Source organism: Ammodytes marinus (genome assembly GCF_949987685.1).
Source record: "Ammodytes marinus genome assembly, chromosome: 12".
NCBI classification, from domain to species: Eukaryota; Metazoa; Chordata; class Actinopteri; order Uranoscopiformes; family Ammodytidae; genus Ammodytes; species Ammodytes marinus.
Window position 1 is genome coordinate 2973920 of NC_137216.1, and position 16857 is coordinate 2990776.

General features: G+C 41.1%; 1 protein-coding gene across 1 annotated transcript in view; it reads right to left on the reverse strand.

Annotated features, from left to right (window-relative positions):
- Nucleotides 1-16857, reverse strand: part of lrp1bb (low density lipoprotein receptor-related protein 1Bb) — a gene marked incomplete at both ends in the record, with an annotated part of 302818 nt that overhangs the window by 70348 nt on the left and 215613 nt on the right. Inside the window, 9 exons of the mRNA XM_080038312.1 lie at nucleotides 1688-1810; nucleotides 2358-2507; nucleotides 2716-2829; nucleotides 3605-3724; nucleotides 3853-3981; nucleotides 6513-6638; nucleotides 9666-9858; nucleotides 12766-12970; nucleotides 15064-15253. Of these exons, the coding sequence (XP_079894438.1) occupies nucleotides 1688-1810; nucleotides 2358-2507; nucleotides 2716-2829; nucleotides 3605-3724; nucleotides 3853-3981; nucleotides 6513-6638; nucleotides 9666-9858; nucleotides 12766-12970; nucleotides 15064-15253 (1350 nt within the window). The remainder of the gene's footprint in view (nucleotides 1-1687; nucleotides 1811-2357; nucleotides 2508-2715; nucleotides 2830-3604; nucleotides 3725-3852; nucleotides 3982-6512; nucleotides 6639-9665; nucleotides 9859-12765; nucleotides 12971-15063; nucleotides 15254-16857) is intronic.

Consider the following 16857-nt stretch of genomic DNA (forward strand, 5'->3'; position numbering starts at 1 on the left):
TACTACAATTCACCCTGAAGGCAACATGAATGTATGTACAAAAAATCACGGCAATTGATTAACTAGTTGTTGACAGATGCCAAGTAAAAGCGCTTGCATACCCTGCATGTCCACATAGAATAATGTGACAATCCATGAAGATTTATGAAGTTGAGATGAGTGACATTTTGAGTGAATGAGTGAAAGTTTGGACCTGCTCGTGGCGCTAAATGAAACTATATGAGGATTTATCCTTTTGACAGTTTTGATACCTGAACTAAATGTTCTGGTAATCTATTCAACAGTTAATTGTAGTCAAATTACAAATGTCAACCTTGTGCTTCTGCGAGAAGAAAAGTCAGTGAATCATCACTGAGTCATTACGTTTCATCTACTGAGGACCATGTAGGTACAAAACCTAATCTCAATCCATTTAATAGCTCTTAAGATATTTCAGTCTGGACTTAAAGGGTGGACTGACATGCCTAACACGTCCAAAACAGTTCTCCAATTCTGCAATTAGATTGTGTGTGTGTGTGTGTGTGTGTGTGTGTGTGTGTGTGTGTGTGTGTGTGTGTGTGTGTGTGTGTGTGTGTGTGTCTGAAATGGGATTTGTTAGGTGCTGATTAGTGCAAATTACAACATTTATTACCTCACAGAGAATGCTTTGCAATACTCCTCCTGGTCCAGGTGACAGCACTAAGTGCTTCATGACTTCTTACACTAATGGGTTAGACCATCAGTCTATCGGCTAGACAACGCAATTGGCTGAACACTCAAACACAGACAGCCAGTGTTTTGACACTGTGTGTGTGTGTGTGTATGGACTTCTCCATCAGACCTAATCACTCTGTGCGTATGTGTGATGGTGAGGAAGCTTAACAGAGACTCTGACCACCTGCATTAGAACACACAGTCCGCTTTGCTTTGATGTCAAAAGCAATGACGTGTGAACGGGTATCTGTGTGTGAGCTATTGGTTTGAAGGCAAATTACATTTATCCATACCATGACTTCATTATGATCTTCCTGTTTGATTGGATGGATCTTGACTTTGTCATGGGGAATTGTGCATAAATTACCCACAGATCAAAGCATACGTAGCTGCCTGTGGTGAGGGAAGTAAAGGGGTGGCATTGTAATGTGTAATCCTTTCATATGTCAACGCTCACATTTCCATCTTCAGTGAAACTGTCTCAGTGACGGATGGCTTATTAATGAATTGTTCCACTGGAAGTGCCTTACATGTAAATTCAAAGAAAGAACGCGAAAAAAATGGTCTCCTCAACGATCTTTGAATAGGGGGTCGGAATTATAAATATAATATATGAATAAAATATACTTTGAAACAGGCGGCAACACCCACTTTGAGAAACCTCAAACTCACAATAAGGGGAGAGCAAAACAAAGTGAAGAGAAATTGCCTCATGGCATGATAAACAATCATCTCTTGTCTTTCTGTCTCCTCCTTATATACTGTACGTAATATTTGTTGCAGGCCCGGCCCTGGATCTATTTAAATGACAAAACAACATTACGATAAATGGCTCCTTGTTAATGGAAAATAAATATCCTTACAACCGCCAACAGTGTTGAATACAGCAACCAAACACCTCATTTATTTTCTACCCAGTTAGAGAACAAAAACATCATCATTCAGTCTATTGTGTAGAAGCTCTTCCATGAGAGGTTAAGATTGGTTGCCTTACCACACTGGAATTCATCCGCTCCGTCTTCGCAGTCTTTTTGGCCGTCGCACAGCCACACGCTGGAAATGCAGTTCCCACTTGGACAGGCAAAGTGGCCTTCTTCGCACTGCTGCCCATGGGAAACTGGAACCAACACACAACAAAACCAAGTCACTTCTGTGTTGGCATAAGCAATGATTGAAGTCAGCATCCTTTCCTAAACTGGCACTTCATCTCGTATTCCACTGTCATAATCATCTCTGAAAATGAAATCTTTTCTAATTAAAGATGGCTTTCTTAATCCGTCTCTGATTGCACAAGAGAAATGTGTGTCTCTGTGCGAGTGTGGATGTGTGTGTGAGTGTGTGTATGCACTTGCGTAAGAGTGGACTTCACCATTGTAACACATTCACCAACAGGGGGCCGTCAAAACCAACAGTGGACATTTTTCAGGTCCCTTCTTGCTCATGCTTTAAATCATGGTAAAACTAATCACGTCTAAAAACCCTCTGGTGAATGTTCTCAACTTTTGCCATTCTTACACATGCTTTCTAACAATCCTTTATCTGTGTGTGTGTGTGTGTGTGTGTGTGTGTGTGTGTGTGTGTGTGTGTGTGTGTGTGTGTGTGTGTGTGTGTGTGTGTGTGTGTGTGTGTGTGTGTGTGTGTGTGTGTGTGTGTTGGCTGCTCACCCTGGCAGTTGCTCTCGTCGGTGTAGTCCCCACAGTCATTTGCCCCGTCACAGACCCAGGAGGGGTGGATGCACAGCGAGGTGGCGTTGCAGCCGACAAAATCTTTCTCTTTCGCCCCCAGCTTGTAAAAGTGAGAGCAGTCGGTGTGGTCTGAATACAAAACACAGCCACACAATAATTGTCTTGTCACAATGGAAGTAAATGGTTGGAGATAAGGGGGCAGGGTGTTACAATTTGACAAGCACAAATAGGAGTTTCCGGGATCATCTGATCTGCTGCAGGCATAGCACCATGCGTTTACATTTTCTCACTGTTTCACCGTGACTGCAGTGCACATCACAGGTTAAAGAGGACTCACTGCAGCTCTTTTCATCGGAGGCGTCGGCACAGTCTATGACCTGGTTGCACCAGGCTGAGCTGGGTACACAGCTCCCGTCTTTGCAGGAGGATTCTGAAGAGCCACACGTGACATCTGGGGGGGGGGGGGGGACAATTTGCATTTAACAAATAAAAGATAACGGAGCAGAAATGATGCACTCAGAGACAGTAACAGGTTCAGCTCACAACAACGCTAAGAAAGGCTTTCAGGGAGATGGTTAAAATTAGCTCCGAATCTGTAAATTGCCAGAGAGAAAAAAAAGCTTTGAGAAGAGCTGAAGCACCTGTGCTATTGCAATCGCCTAAACGACACGACCCTCTTAGTGCAGTACAAGAGCACATCACTTAATATGTAAAAGGAGCATCTTGGTTTTGTTGTGCATTAACCGACTACTAAAAGGTCTGGTATTTTCACCTCTCTGCATTACGTTATCGCTACAGAAGTTACATAATACTGTCATTAAATGTTCTGGTAAAAGAGGAAGTTATTGTCGATGTCCTACTAAAAATGAAAACGCAAAGCTGACAAAGTTGCACAAAATGGAAGGTCCACATTAATTATTTGAGCGCCGCTGTCTCCTTGTGGGCTCAGCTTGGTGCAATCTACTGTATGTACATCGATATTTGCACACTATAGTTTGATTACAAAAGTGAGATCATATAGAAAAAAACACACACACACAACTGTACTTTTCATTGGATTATTTCACCATCTGGTCATATTGAAGGCCCACAAAGTGTTGTGATCTTGGGGCTAATTGGACAGTGAAGGCTTAGCACAGTATGTGGCCTTGTGAGCCGTGTTGATAAAAGCATAAGTGTTCGGCTGGGTGGGATGAAAACGGGAGATAAAGCGGTCTGTGACTCACTGCTGCAGAAGGCTTCATCAGAGTTATCCCCGCAGTCATCCAGCCCGTCACAGAAACGGCTGTTGGCCACACACCTCTGGTTGTAGCAGGGCCTGAAGCCCTTCCGACAGCTCCTGTTGACTGAACAAAGTCAAATTCATAAATATGTTAGAAGTATACCAAAAATGTCAAGGAGAGACCGAGATCGACAGGAGCCTTTAGAAGATGCGTCCTGAAATATCTCTAAATCACAAGGTCCACAGTCTTACCACAGTATTGCATCTTCTCGTCTGACTTGTCCTTGCAGTGGGCTATCCCGTCGCAGGTCAGCTGGTAGTTTATGCACTCGCCGTTCCCGCACTCAAACTCAGTGTAGATGTTGCAGGAGGAATTTTCTGCTGCAGGAGAAGACATTTCATTTGTCACAATAACCAAAGCTCAACTGTGTATGTTGAACAAAATGCCAAATATAGAGCACAAGGGGAACTATACTCTGTTTCAATTCATGCTGGGGTTTAATGCCTGGCAAATCCCCCCAAAGCCCCTCACCCCTTTAAACAGCCATTCCCACCATTTAGTCTGTCCTCCAGGCCCGGTTCTAGAAAGTCAGACTTGGGGGGGCCCGTAGAAATTTTGGGGGGGCACACTGGGCAGGGAGACCGAAGATGCGAGCGCGCGCAAAGCGCGCGAGCCGAAATTTTTTGCCCTTGTAAGATCTCTGCGTCTGCTTTTTGGCACATTTACTGTGAATTGTGTAGAACACAATATGCAAATAAACGTTGAGTGTTGCTGTGTGGGAAATTTGATTATTGCATGTTTTTTTTCTCCAAAATGTTTATGAATAACATATAATATACATTATATACAACATAATGTGTATATATAAAATAAATAATTGTGATGTAAGTGTTTTATTGGCTAATTTTATTTGATGCCTCAAATCAGGGCTGTACAGTGCGACAGTTTTGATCGCATTTGCTACTGAAATTGATCACGTGCGATGATGAATACGAACCCATTAGCACTCGTGCGACAGCTTGCTAATGAGGAGAGGCTGTCTTTGAAACAGAGAGGAGAGATGCACAACACTGCTTAGAGGGCTCTACATTAACACTGCGGGTAAATGAGTCTTAGGCAAGTAAGTTATTGAGTCCACCCTCCACTTTGGCTGGTGAAAGATATGTTTCCTCGGGATCTGTGCGGGTGCAGCGATTCTAGGTATAAAAACTTCACCAACGGCAATTACCGGAAGGAGACGGCACATTACCGCAGTTAAGTTAGCTCGTGTACAAACAGAACATTTCCTGTGCGCCTTCACATTAAAAGCCTGTTATTAGCCAAACGTGAGTTGACTTTTATTTTGAAGCCGGTAAGAACAGGAAGTTAGCGCTTTTTTCTAGCTTGAAAGGCAACTCATTCAGCTGCAGAGAGCAGTCAACAGTAGCCTAGTCTATTTACAAAGTTTTAAATAAGCCACTGAAAAGCTACTCCCAACACATTCACAACAACCTATTTAATTTATCCTAAATTGTACCAATATTTATACTTATTTATTTAATAGGCTATGTTTAATGTTTTAAAGTTTGGTTTTAATTAACAGAAGGACATTATAATAATAATTCTGAATCAGCAAAAAATTGCAATTGGCAGGTTAGATTCTTTTTTCTAAATTGCAATCAGTGCACCCCTATTAATTTTTCTACAATTATTACTGCACCCACTAGGATATCATATTAATTGTGAATCTCAAATGAGACCAGGATGACATGCTCAAAGGTAATTAGAGCAAAATGCAAGGGTTAAGGTTATGCAAGTTTTCAATCATAGCCTACTTTGTGTGCTACCAAATTTATTTTTGTGCTACTGAATTTTTTTGCTTGCTAGCACCAGTGCTACCACCTGAAAAAATAAGCGTACAGCCCTGCCTCAAATGGTGAATTAAATAGGCCTACTTCCTATTAGTCAATGCATTGTGTGTCTGAATGTGTTCTCAACAGGATAATGCAGAACTGATTTTTAAAAAAAAATACACTTGGTTAACAGCAGCCAACAGTAGCCAGCTAATCTATATTTTACAGTAGGCAATTTAAATCATGTGTGTGTTTGTGTGTCCAACAGGACAAATGCAGAACAGATTTTTTGGGTTTTTTTTGATTTAGTTAACAGCATTCAACAGCAGCCAGCTGATCAATATTAATTTAACAGTAGGCTATTTCGATCATATATATGTGTGTGTGGACCCAATTAATTTTATTTGACATTTTCTTGGACAGCGAACAAAATTTTCCGTCCGATAGTGGGTCGGGAAAAAACCCAGACCCACTATCGAAAAAAAAAAAAAAAAAAAAAAAAAAAAAAAAAAAAATCTCAAATTTTGGTTGGGGGGGCACAGCTCACATCTGGGGGGGCACGGCCCCCCCTGGCCCCTGGCTACCGCCGGCCCTGCTGTCCTCTGTAATACAATCAGCATTCACCATTAAAAGGCATCTGACATTAAGCAGGTTTCTGTGTCACCCCATGCTGTCTTCATGTAGGACCAGTCACACAGCATCATGACTTCATTTTCCTTAGCAGTGGTTACTGTGACTACTGGAATCATTACACACATTCTGCTGAATGAAATAGGACGAGACAGACACTGTTCATGCTCTTCCGTCTATGTGTGGGTATGTACAAAGGAATCCATTCATCACAGACAACAAAGGTTGATGTAAACAACACAAATCTGGTGTGGACGGAAGCCAGGTCACATTATGCATATACAACTCTATGAAAATAAATGCAGTCTATAATGACTCTCTTTCAAAATAACTAATCCATAAATAGGGTGCCATGACAATCAATATCTAGCGCAGGGAGAATGTTCCAAGTGTGAGCATGCATGTGTGGACTCAGCATAATTGAATTCCGAAGCCTCCCGGTGACTTACACACGCATCGGTTGTCGTCCAGTAGCACACGCTCTCCACGGCAGCTGCAGTTGACCCTTCCATTTGGGGTCAGGAGACAGAGGTCACCGCAGCCTCCGTTCATGTGTCGGCACGGAGACAGCTCACCTTCAATAACAATCAAATAGCACTGATTAGGCAGTCCGAAGCCGTCATGGACATTTCTTTTTCTCTCTTTTAGATGTCAACAGTCAATACATGTATGGATTCATTTTCGGAGAAAGTTCATCTGTCATACCTTATTGCTAGACACCCTTAGCCCCAAGCCTTCCTCGCCTACTGTATTATCAGTGAGTGATATTTCATTTTTTTTTCATTTAACTTTTATTTATCCTCAAGAGACCAATTGAGGGGTGACCCTCATTTACAATGACGTCGAGATCAAACAAATTCAAAGGAAAAACAACAATACATAAACAATATTCAATGCAAATACATCAAATACACAACAACAGGTGAAGAGAAAAACAATTGAAAAATGTACACAGTGGTGAAGAGTGGCAGCAATTAAAATGAAATGGGTGAAAGTACAATATAGCCTAATTAAAACAGTTACAGGTAGAGTTTGGCAGATTTTAGATAGTTTGTTTAAATTGGTTAAAGGATATGAAGTTATTTAGTTTAATTTGTTGCTGTAAGTTGTTCCAGGAGTCGGGGGCACTGAAGCTAAAAGCTGTCTTTCCCAGCTCAGACCGGGCTTGTGGGACATAAAGCATAAGCATGTCAGTGGAGCGGGTCTGATAAAGCCCATCTGAAATTTGCAGCATTTCTGTTAAATAACGAGGAAGCTTCCCGGTAAAGGCTTTGTAAATAAAAATGTGCCAATGTGCGTCACGTCTCTCTTTAAGGGAGGACCACCCAATATCCCAATGCATTTGTAAAAAGGTCCCGATTGAAGCTGGCACCATTATTTTGATTCTCTGATTACCATAAGAAGGAATAATGATGTTGCCTAAATGGAGAGTAAATCAAAAAGAGGCTCTTGCTTTTTAAAATCTGCAGGCCTGACACCAAAGCTGTTATTTACCGTTAATAGGCGAACATGGCTTGCCTACTTTGTTCCTTAAAATCCCATTAGAGTTGAGAGTAGCGGTGACGTTCTATGGCATGGTATTGTCGGTTTGCACAGCTGCTAACAGGAACACTTCTGGGGAAGATGTTTTTATATACGAGATGGAATCGGTTCTGAAATGCTGCACCTAGATTTTGCTTAAAGGATCATCAATATTCAACACATGAATTAAAAAAGGGAAGATATTTTGTTAAAAGGCCTGTAGTAAAACTGACTACTATCCCTCCCTGACAGCTAGCAAATGTATTACAATGCTACATATTCTGTCTTGCTCTGCCTGGGGCGCTGTGTGAAAAAAAGCCTGTGTTGAACTAAATTGCACCACCAAAGTGTATACCAGTGAAATAAAAAGGTACATTCTTGTCTTATTCGGAGTAAAATAGTATGTTATATACATAATACATAAACATAGTATCAACTGCAAGAGTCCAGAGGCGTGCGTGTCTATTGGAGACCCTCTATTCAGAAGTATGTATTCATGACGGAAGAAACCGTTCCTTTTGTATTTGCAGCTCAGGTAAACCGTGTGTAAAATGGTTTATTGTCCATGAGGAATATGCAGTATGAGGTCAACAATGTAAAGAAGAAAAAGGATACAATTATTATCACATCCACAGTTGCTGCTCACTGGGATAGGGGTTAGGGTTAAGCTGTTGACTTGCAGCCGTGCCCATGCAAGTCGTAGGATCATTTCCCGTGACGAGGTAAACTGGGGACAGTGTGGCTTCCGGCATTCAAGTCGAAACCATTGGGACACGCAAAAGCCCACTTCCCTTTGTCCTACTTGGAATTGAAACTTTATACGACACTTTGGAGACTCCCTTTACAGCACAGGCAACTTGTTTTATTAATTACCGCTGGAACCTAAGATTCTAGCCTTTTCTAAATAACACCACGTTCATTTATCATTCACGCTGTTTTTTTTTTCCGTTACGTCAAAATGACCTTTTAAAAAATGTTTTAGTTAGTTGAGCCTATATGATGTAACACTAGGTCGTAATTATCCACCGACGTTGGCTTAACACAGACATATCGCTTCTGTGTATAACATTTTACTTTTATTTTTCTTATTTTTCTTAATTTGAATAAAGTATATTATCATTATACTCAATGTTGTAATCATGGCTATGTATAGGATTTGATTAGGTCTACATTTATATCCCTGTTCAAAATGTACAAGAAATTTAAAAATACACTTTGAAACAATAAAATATGTTGTTCAGCTGTATATGAATATGGTATAATTATCCTGGCTTAGCATCAGCTGACAATGCATTTCGTTGCAGCAAACGGTCTTACAATTAATTTCCATCTGCAGTCACTGGATGGAGGCCACTGGTGACGTGCAGATTGACACAGTACTAGATAGCATTCAATTGAGTTGACTCAGAACAATACACTTTGGAAAATGTTGACGTAGGTGCTGACCTCAAAGAGCTAGCATTGGTCTAGCTACATTATTTGTTTCATGTTTTGCAACACTAATATATACACTCACCGGCCACTTTATTAGGTACAGCGGTTCATTTTCTTGGTAACACATATAACTAATCAGCCAATCACATGTCAGCAACTCAATGCATTTTGGCATGTAGACCTGGACGGGACAACTTATTGAGGTTGAAACCGAGCAACAGAATCGGTTTGACTTCAGTACATTGGCCTGACCACGTCTGAATGCATACATTCATTAAATTGCTGCCATGTGATTGGCTGATTAGCTTTTTGTTTTTATAAGGCATTGAACAGGTGTACCTAATAAAGTGGCCAGTGTACAGCCATCTAGAAAACAGACAAGTGTGTGCAAACATTCTGAGTGGCACAGATAAGCTGAGCACAATAGCCTCATTTAGCCCAAGTAAAACATGTATCCAGCAACATATTTATCTTGGTCTATTGTCCCTATCTACACAACATAATGAAAATGCATTGTGTTTACGGTCCCGTGTCCACACACGAACAGCCAGCAGGCCCCTGGCAAACACATGATACACAAATATTTGAATAACACAGAATCTAATGGTGGTTAAATGAAGCTGAGCTCAAGGTGTTTCAATACTCACAGTGGTTTGTGTCCCTGGCCACAGCTATTATTCCCATGGGCTGATGAGGTATGTCTGCTCTCAGTACCTTGGTGTCAGCGCCTGTGTACTTGTTGGATCGCAGCACAGACCTGCGGGCCCAGTCTGACCAGTAGATGAAATCTGCATAGATAGCCAGCCCGTAGAAGTTTCCAGGTCCTGATTTAACTATGACCTACATCAAAAAATTTACAGCAAAGCATTTATGTTATGACTGCTTTTCCATCATGCTTCATTTCAGATTTAAAGGTAGAGTCAGCGATTTGCTTGTTGCCAAAAAAATCACTTTTTGTCAGAATCAGTGAATATCTCCTCACGATCCGCTATCTATATATAGGCCTGCTGAGTGGGATGAATGAAAATGATTGGTATGTAATAAACGGGTATCTAAACAAAGGGTATGTCAACAATGTGGCGCACCGTAGCTAGCAACATTTATTTATTTTCCATTTTATTTTTGAATAGGGACGATGCAGTTTTACATACGAGGGCTTGGAGCTTGGAGTGACATATTTTCCGAAAATGACTTTTATGTATCATTTTAAAGGTCTTGATTAGTTCTATCAAATGGTAAAAGAATAATGTCACTAAACATTTTACTTTTTGAAAGAAAGGCTGAAAACATAAAGGCGTAAGTGAACACCATTAATCGAGTTTGGAGCAAAAGAGGCGGAAGTGCACTGAGCTTGGTGCACAAAATGCCTTGGTGCATCATGAATAGGCTAAAAGAGCTGACAATATAGAGGGAATGCAGAAAAGACCAACAATTATACTACAGAAAAAGTGTTATGGGATATGTTTGGAACATTTTATATACCCACAAATGATGGAGAAAATATGGACACTAAAATAAGCACTTTATTTTTAATTTATTTTCTAATAAATATTTTTTAATTACATTTTTTTTAATATGAATTCCTTGAAGCCTTCTCTCTATTAAAGTAGAGATTGCTTCCATATGATGTTTTTCATTAAATAATTACGATTAATAAAAAGTTTGTTTTTTGCTCTCCTGTAAAATTCTGAAAATGTCCCTCACGCCCCTTTTGCGCCAAGCCCTCGCATAGTTCTATTACAAAGAATGTAACTGATGTTACAACAGAGACTTAAAAAGCTCTCGCTAATTAACAGCCCTTGTCCCATGCTTGTTTGTTAACAGAGCCTAGGCTGTGCATTAAGACCAGATTCTTTCAGCACACAAACAGTACAGACAGGAAGCGAATTGTGAAGAGACGTTCACTGATTTTGACAAAGTTATTTTGACAACAAGCTTTCTCCAGAATCACTGACTCTACCTTTAAGGCTTGTGCTGTCAAAAGCTGCTATGGTACTACAAACACATTCAAAGTATATATTAATGATTATATATGCTAGAAAACAGTAGATGATGACAGTTAACACAAGGGGAATTCATTCACGTCAATATTCCAACTCTATTCAAGATTGTGCTGGAAAAAGCATGGACAGAACTTCTCAGTGCCACCCTAAAATAGATGTGGAGAATTATGTTCCGACTTATTAATCAACACATCACCACCCCCCATCGGCCAAATGAACGCTTAACCCAGATGTAGAGGGAATAAATGACAGTGTCATTGGCAGGGGGTGGCAGGAATCCATCAGATGCCTCCTTGTGGGACTCATGAGTGGGGGGGGGGGGATCAGGGCTTCCAGCAGCTCTGTAGTCTGCACCATTAAAATGAGACAGGCTTGTAAGCAGCATCACATTAGCCCCTTGCCACACTGGGATTAATAGGACAGGTGTTGATTAAAGGAGCCGTGCGTATGGAATCAACCAGCGGCCCGCCAGGCGAGTGAGAGACGGGCAAAGAAGATGGATGCCAGATGGGCAAGGACGGAACATATTGATGGCAAATTAGATTTGGGAGACATTAGTTTTTACAGCCAGCAACACATTACTTTGGTGCCAAACACTTTTTTTTTTTTTTGGGTAGCATTGAACAAATGACACCCCTTCTTATCGCTCTCTCACTAGTAGACAATGTCAAAACAAGGAACTTGTCATGTCGACAAAGTCCAAACTGATTACCTCAATGAGCATCTATTTTACATGCCGACGTGGACACGCCCGGACAAGCACACTGCTGACACTGAACTGGAATGACACTAACCATCCCTAGACAGCGCTCTCAAATGATATTCCCTCTACTTCATGGTAAAAAAGGTCATCTTTTCCCCACACTGAACATGCTGAAACGTTTCCTTATCATGCACTCCCCTGCCCTTTGCCAAGCACTGCCTTCATTAACAACATGGGTCTCGCCCTCTCCAAATGGCACGGCCGGGGGAGTGTGTCCCTCTCTGTGACAATCCAACGCTGTCAGCATGTAATGGCATTGCTGCAGTGAAGAGGGGGTTAGCTACTAGCTAGCCCCTGGAGGACACTCCACTCCCCATCATATGACTCTGCAGAAAATTGGTGTTCTGTGATGTGTATCTCTGTCAGAGCCTGAAGAAATATGATTATTAGAACACACTAAAAGGGAGAAAGGAGCCCCTTAGATTCTATCTCTCCATAGTATGCGTCTTGTAATCAAAAGGATGGGATGTCTTATGAGTGTCAGGTGTAAGCTGACAATCAGCCTATCTCTGTTTAATTTACACATTTTAATTGGAACGGAGACATCAGCACCCAGAGCTGTCTCACTGCAGAGCCTTCATTAGCAGGGACTAGACTGCAGCAAGGGCAGGTGGGGGACCCAGAGGTGAAGCCGCTCTAAGCCCTGTGACCCAGCACTGCAAACATACGGCTAACTAATTGAGATGGGCCAAGGTGCTGAGTTGCAGAGGCCATGTCAAGTTAAAAAACGAAATCCACAGCAGAAAAAAGGCCACATTGTACTGTAATCTCTTACACACTGAGGATATACCAAGGATATGGTTGTTATATATTATGCATGCAACTTTTTTCCTGGACAAAATAAAAAAACTTCCCTGACGGAGCTTCTTTGCTTTAGCAGGGGATACTTCTGTGATTAAGGAAAGCGTCTGTGCCTTCAGAGATAAAACACATCAAAAAAGAGCAAGAAGAGGTATTTCAGATCCTTCTTGCCACACTCACATATCTGCTTGAACCATCGTAGTCACATCGCTCGATCTTGCCAAGGCTTCCGTCTGAGAAGTAGAGCTTCTCTGCCTGGTGGTCGATGGTGAGTCCGTTGGGCGTCAGGATGTCAGAGCTGATGATGATCCTCATGTTCTTGCCGGCTAGGGAGGACCTCATGATGCTGGGCCTCTGCTCGTTCCAGTTGGTCCAAAACATCAGGCTGGAATGTGACAGGACAACAGTGAGCAGACAGATACTTCCCTTTGCTAATCCAGCAATAACTGGCTTCATCTTTAAAGCCAATGGAAACCTGCTCTAAAATTGTTTAAAAAATGTCACATCAAAGTTGACTCAATAAGCTTTTACAAAACTCTGATTGAAAATAAATGTTCATACATATTATAAAACAGCTGTTTTACTGTCTAGACTGATGGACAGGACTGTGTTGGCATGGCCAAACCAAAGGCATCCATGGCAACAATCATTGTTTCTATTAGAATGTTTGTGAAGAGGACTGCCGTTATTGGTTCAAAATACATATTGTTCAATAAGAGCATTGCCCGCCTCCTCTAAACCTGCTCTCTCTAAAGTCTATCAAACTTAAATAACAATATCTTGCATTTGGATTGATAAATATGCCTTACTCTTTTCAGATGCTTTACTTTCATGCACTAACTCCCCAAATGACATAGTTAGAAGGATTTTGTGGACATGGGTTTGAATGTGAATGTCGTAATATACTCCATGCCTCTCCAAAATAAGCATTCCTTTACCTCAGTAAGTCTATGAATCCACAACACCTCTGCAAGAACTAGTGAACAAAATATGTGTGGTCTGAAAGGAAATCAGGCTGCAGGTTTTTATGAGAGCTGCTATATAATGTCAACCAGGTAAATAGCAGCCACAAGCACTAATGAATGGAGGAAACGTCTCTTCCCTGAATTAAAATTCTGGAGTTGTATGCATTCTTACTTATTAATCAACACACTCCCACAGTCCCAGACCTGGACTTTCATGGGCTTACACATTTCTCCCCCCGAAGAAGCTGATCAAACATACCTCAGATTCAATTTGATAAAAAGGATAAGCATTAGAGGGCTGTGAGATGGACATTTATTCATATTCCTGTCTGTGTGGACTTTTAAGAATATGAAAAACAAGATAATAGCAAGGGACCAAATAAATGAGGGATATATGGGTTTGTAATATGGAAGGAGCATGTTTTAAACCCATATCTATGCAGGAAAAACCACACACACACACACACACACACACACACACACACACACACACACACACACACACACACGGTGGATGTATTTTTAAATTAAGCTTCTCAACTCCAACTTCCTATTACTTGTACAATGGAATCCACTCTGGTGCTTTAATAAGGATTGTGGTCAGAAGTCACAACTAGGGTTTTTACAAATTAGTCACTTGAGTGTAAATTCTAATTATCAGACAGTGTTTCTGGAGTGGGACGGATATGCTTTCAAATTGCTAAGGATATAGTCTGAGGTCAAGAAATTAATTTAGTCCGTACAAAAGGAGGAGCAAGATACTCACTTTTTTTTCAGAAGCTCACAGTGAAGCTTGTTTATGCATGAATATGCGAGTGTTACACCTCACCAAGATGTGACAGGAACACTTTGATAAAGTCTTGTGTTTTGAATAACAGTAAACACTTTTCTTTAACTGGCAACTAAATGAAAGTGTTCAATCAACGTTTCAAAAAGAGATGGGTACAGCTCAGATCAGAGCACTGTTTACTGTCAGGATATCTCAGATTAGAGCTCCAGACATGGTGATGTAACACCGCATTGGCACTGACTGGATTTCAGCTCAAACGTCACCAACACAATTGTTGAAAAGCTAAAATAATTCCACCTAAGGTTGGGCAATTTTCTTTAAATTGTCTCATATTTATATATTTAAAAAACAACGTTTTAATTTGAAAATAATTAACCAATACATAAGTACAGAAGCCGAGTAGGGCCGCACTTGCAATTATTTTAAAACAAATTCATTATCTGACCTAATGTGATAATCAATCCGTTCTTCCAAAAGGCCATTTCCTCTCATGGTAATTATCTTGTGATCCCTGGATCTTCGGTGATTCATATTGATATAGCAGTGGACTAGCTTTTAGTATAGCCTAGGCTGTGTATTAACACCAGAATCACTGATTCTGACTAAAAGTCATTTTTGACAACAACCAGAATTCTCCAGAATCGCTGACTCCACCTTTAACTGTTTGCCACAGTAATGTGGAGAGACAGACAGTGAGAGAGAGGGAAGGCTGTTGCTACTGACTTTTGACACTCGTCCAGGGCCAGGACATGTGGATGGTCTTCCTCTGACAGAGTGATGAGGACCTGGCGGCTGAAGGCGCCCACACGCTGCTGCTCCACAGTGTGTCTGCTGATGGTGGAGCTGGTGGAGCTGCTCCAGTACAGGGTGTCCCAGCCCCGGTGGTAGGCCAGGCCCTCCACTGAACCCACATCTAGAACAACACAGACAATAAGACCTCCCATCAGCTTCCAACAAAGTAGGCAAGGCAAGGCAGGGCAGGTTTATTTATATAGCACAATTCAGACACAAGGCCATTCAAAGTGCTTTACAGGGGCAAGATTAAAATACATAATACACATTAGAAAAGTGAATGAATAGAAATAAAACATTTAAAAGCTAATGAATAGCTAATGAAAAGTAACCTCATTCAGACACAGCGTACAAAAGCATGGCTTGATAAATGCACACCCAAAAGAACACTGATACATCTGTCTGATAAGTCTTCATCAACAGTGGTGGCTGCAACAAAGTGTATTCCATCTTCTTTAAGTTACAAATGTATCGGATGGAAACATGAGGCCAAATACAACTTGATGTTGGTGCAGAACACATGACAATATTTATACTTTTTTAAATGTACTTTGGCAGCTCATATTGATGTTGATGTGGCATCTGGGTCCAGTAAAATGCAAAGTAGCCTGGTGCAGATATAGGTAGATCATACAGCAAGCTTTAATTGAGTTAGAATTGAAAACAGTTTCTCTGTGTTGATTGACAGGGAAATGAATTCATGCCTCACTACACTGGACAGACAGCTATGTTGTTGGTGCAAGAGTCGGCAACTGAATATCATTGCGAACCAATTTCCTAAACACAGAATATGAAAAAGTCTTTCTGGGTTTGTGTGACAGGGGAAGGACCTCCAGAGAGAGAGAGAAGCCTGGACATATTAATACTTGATTATCAACTGTAGATATTTCATTTCTCTGGCAATGGTTTCATGAATGACTTATTGAATGTGACCTCCACTGCTTCAGGATTGCACAGGCATCCTTCTGAATAAGTGAGGTCAGAATAACTGCAGTAATGCAGCGCTTTTTCACTTGTCATGTATTTCTAATGCTTCCCATGGGTACGTGTGAAAGCCTTACACAGGGGAGTTGTTTCTATTGTGTTCTGAAAGAAATGGAATGAAATATTTTTTGGAAAGAACAAACAAACAACACACACAACTGTTCAAACAGTAGCAGCAACATAATATAATCTATAGATAAATGCCAAACCAGTCCAAACAACAACAAAAAAATGAAGAAAATTCCCAACATAAATGGTCCTTCAGAGTAGTCTGGCTCTGCCCGCCCACCTACTTCCGCCCAAATTTCATTTTCCCTTCAGTAGTCTTCTGTACAAATGAAATGATGTACGATGGTCTGGTAGCACCAGGCTACCTTCAGAGTGCAATAGAAGGGAAATAATACATTCCCCTCCAAGAAGAAAACAGAGTTTATTTCTTAACCTGCTAGCCCCATTTATTCAAATTCAATAGAGACACGCACTGCAAAGCCAGTAGAGCCTTAATCTGGGTGACCGGATACAGACAACTTGTACATCGCTCCCGGGTTGTCAAACTCCCCTTCCCCTTCCTCACTGTACTCTACCGTTTATGCTCCGCTCAGAACGTGAGACAACATAAAGTGCGAGCGTGTGTTTGATACGGTTTGATAGTATCCAGCTCATAATGTTGCTACGCCGTGCCTCATTAACGAGGTTGGTCGGCACCTTTTATAAAAGGTCCATGGTCGGGATCAAATTGCA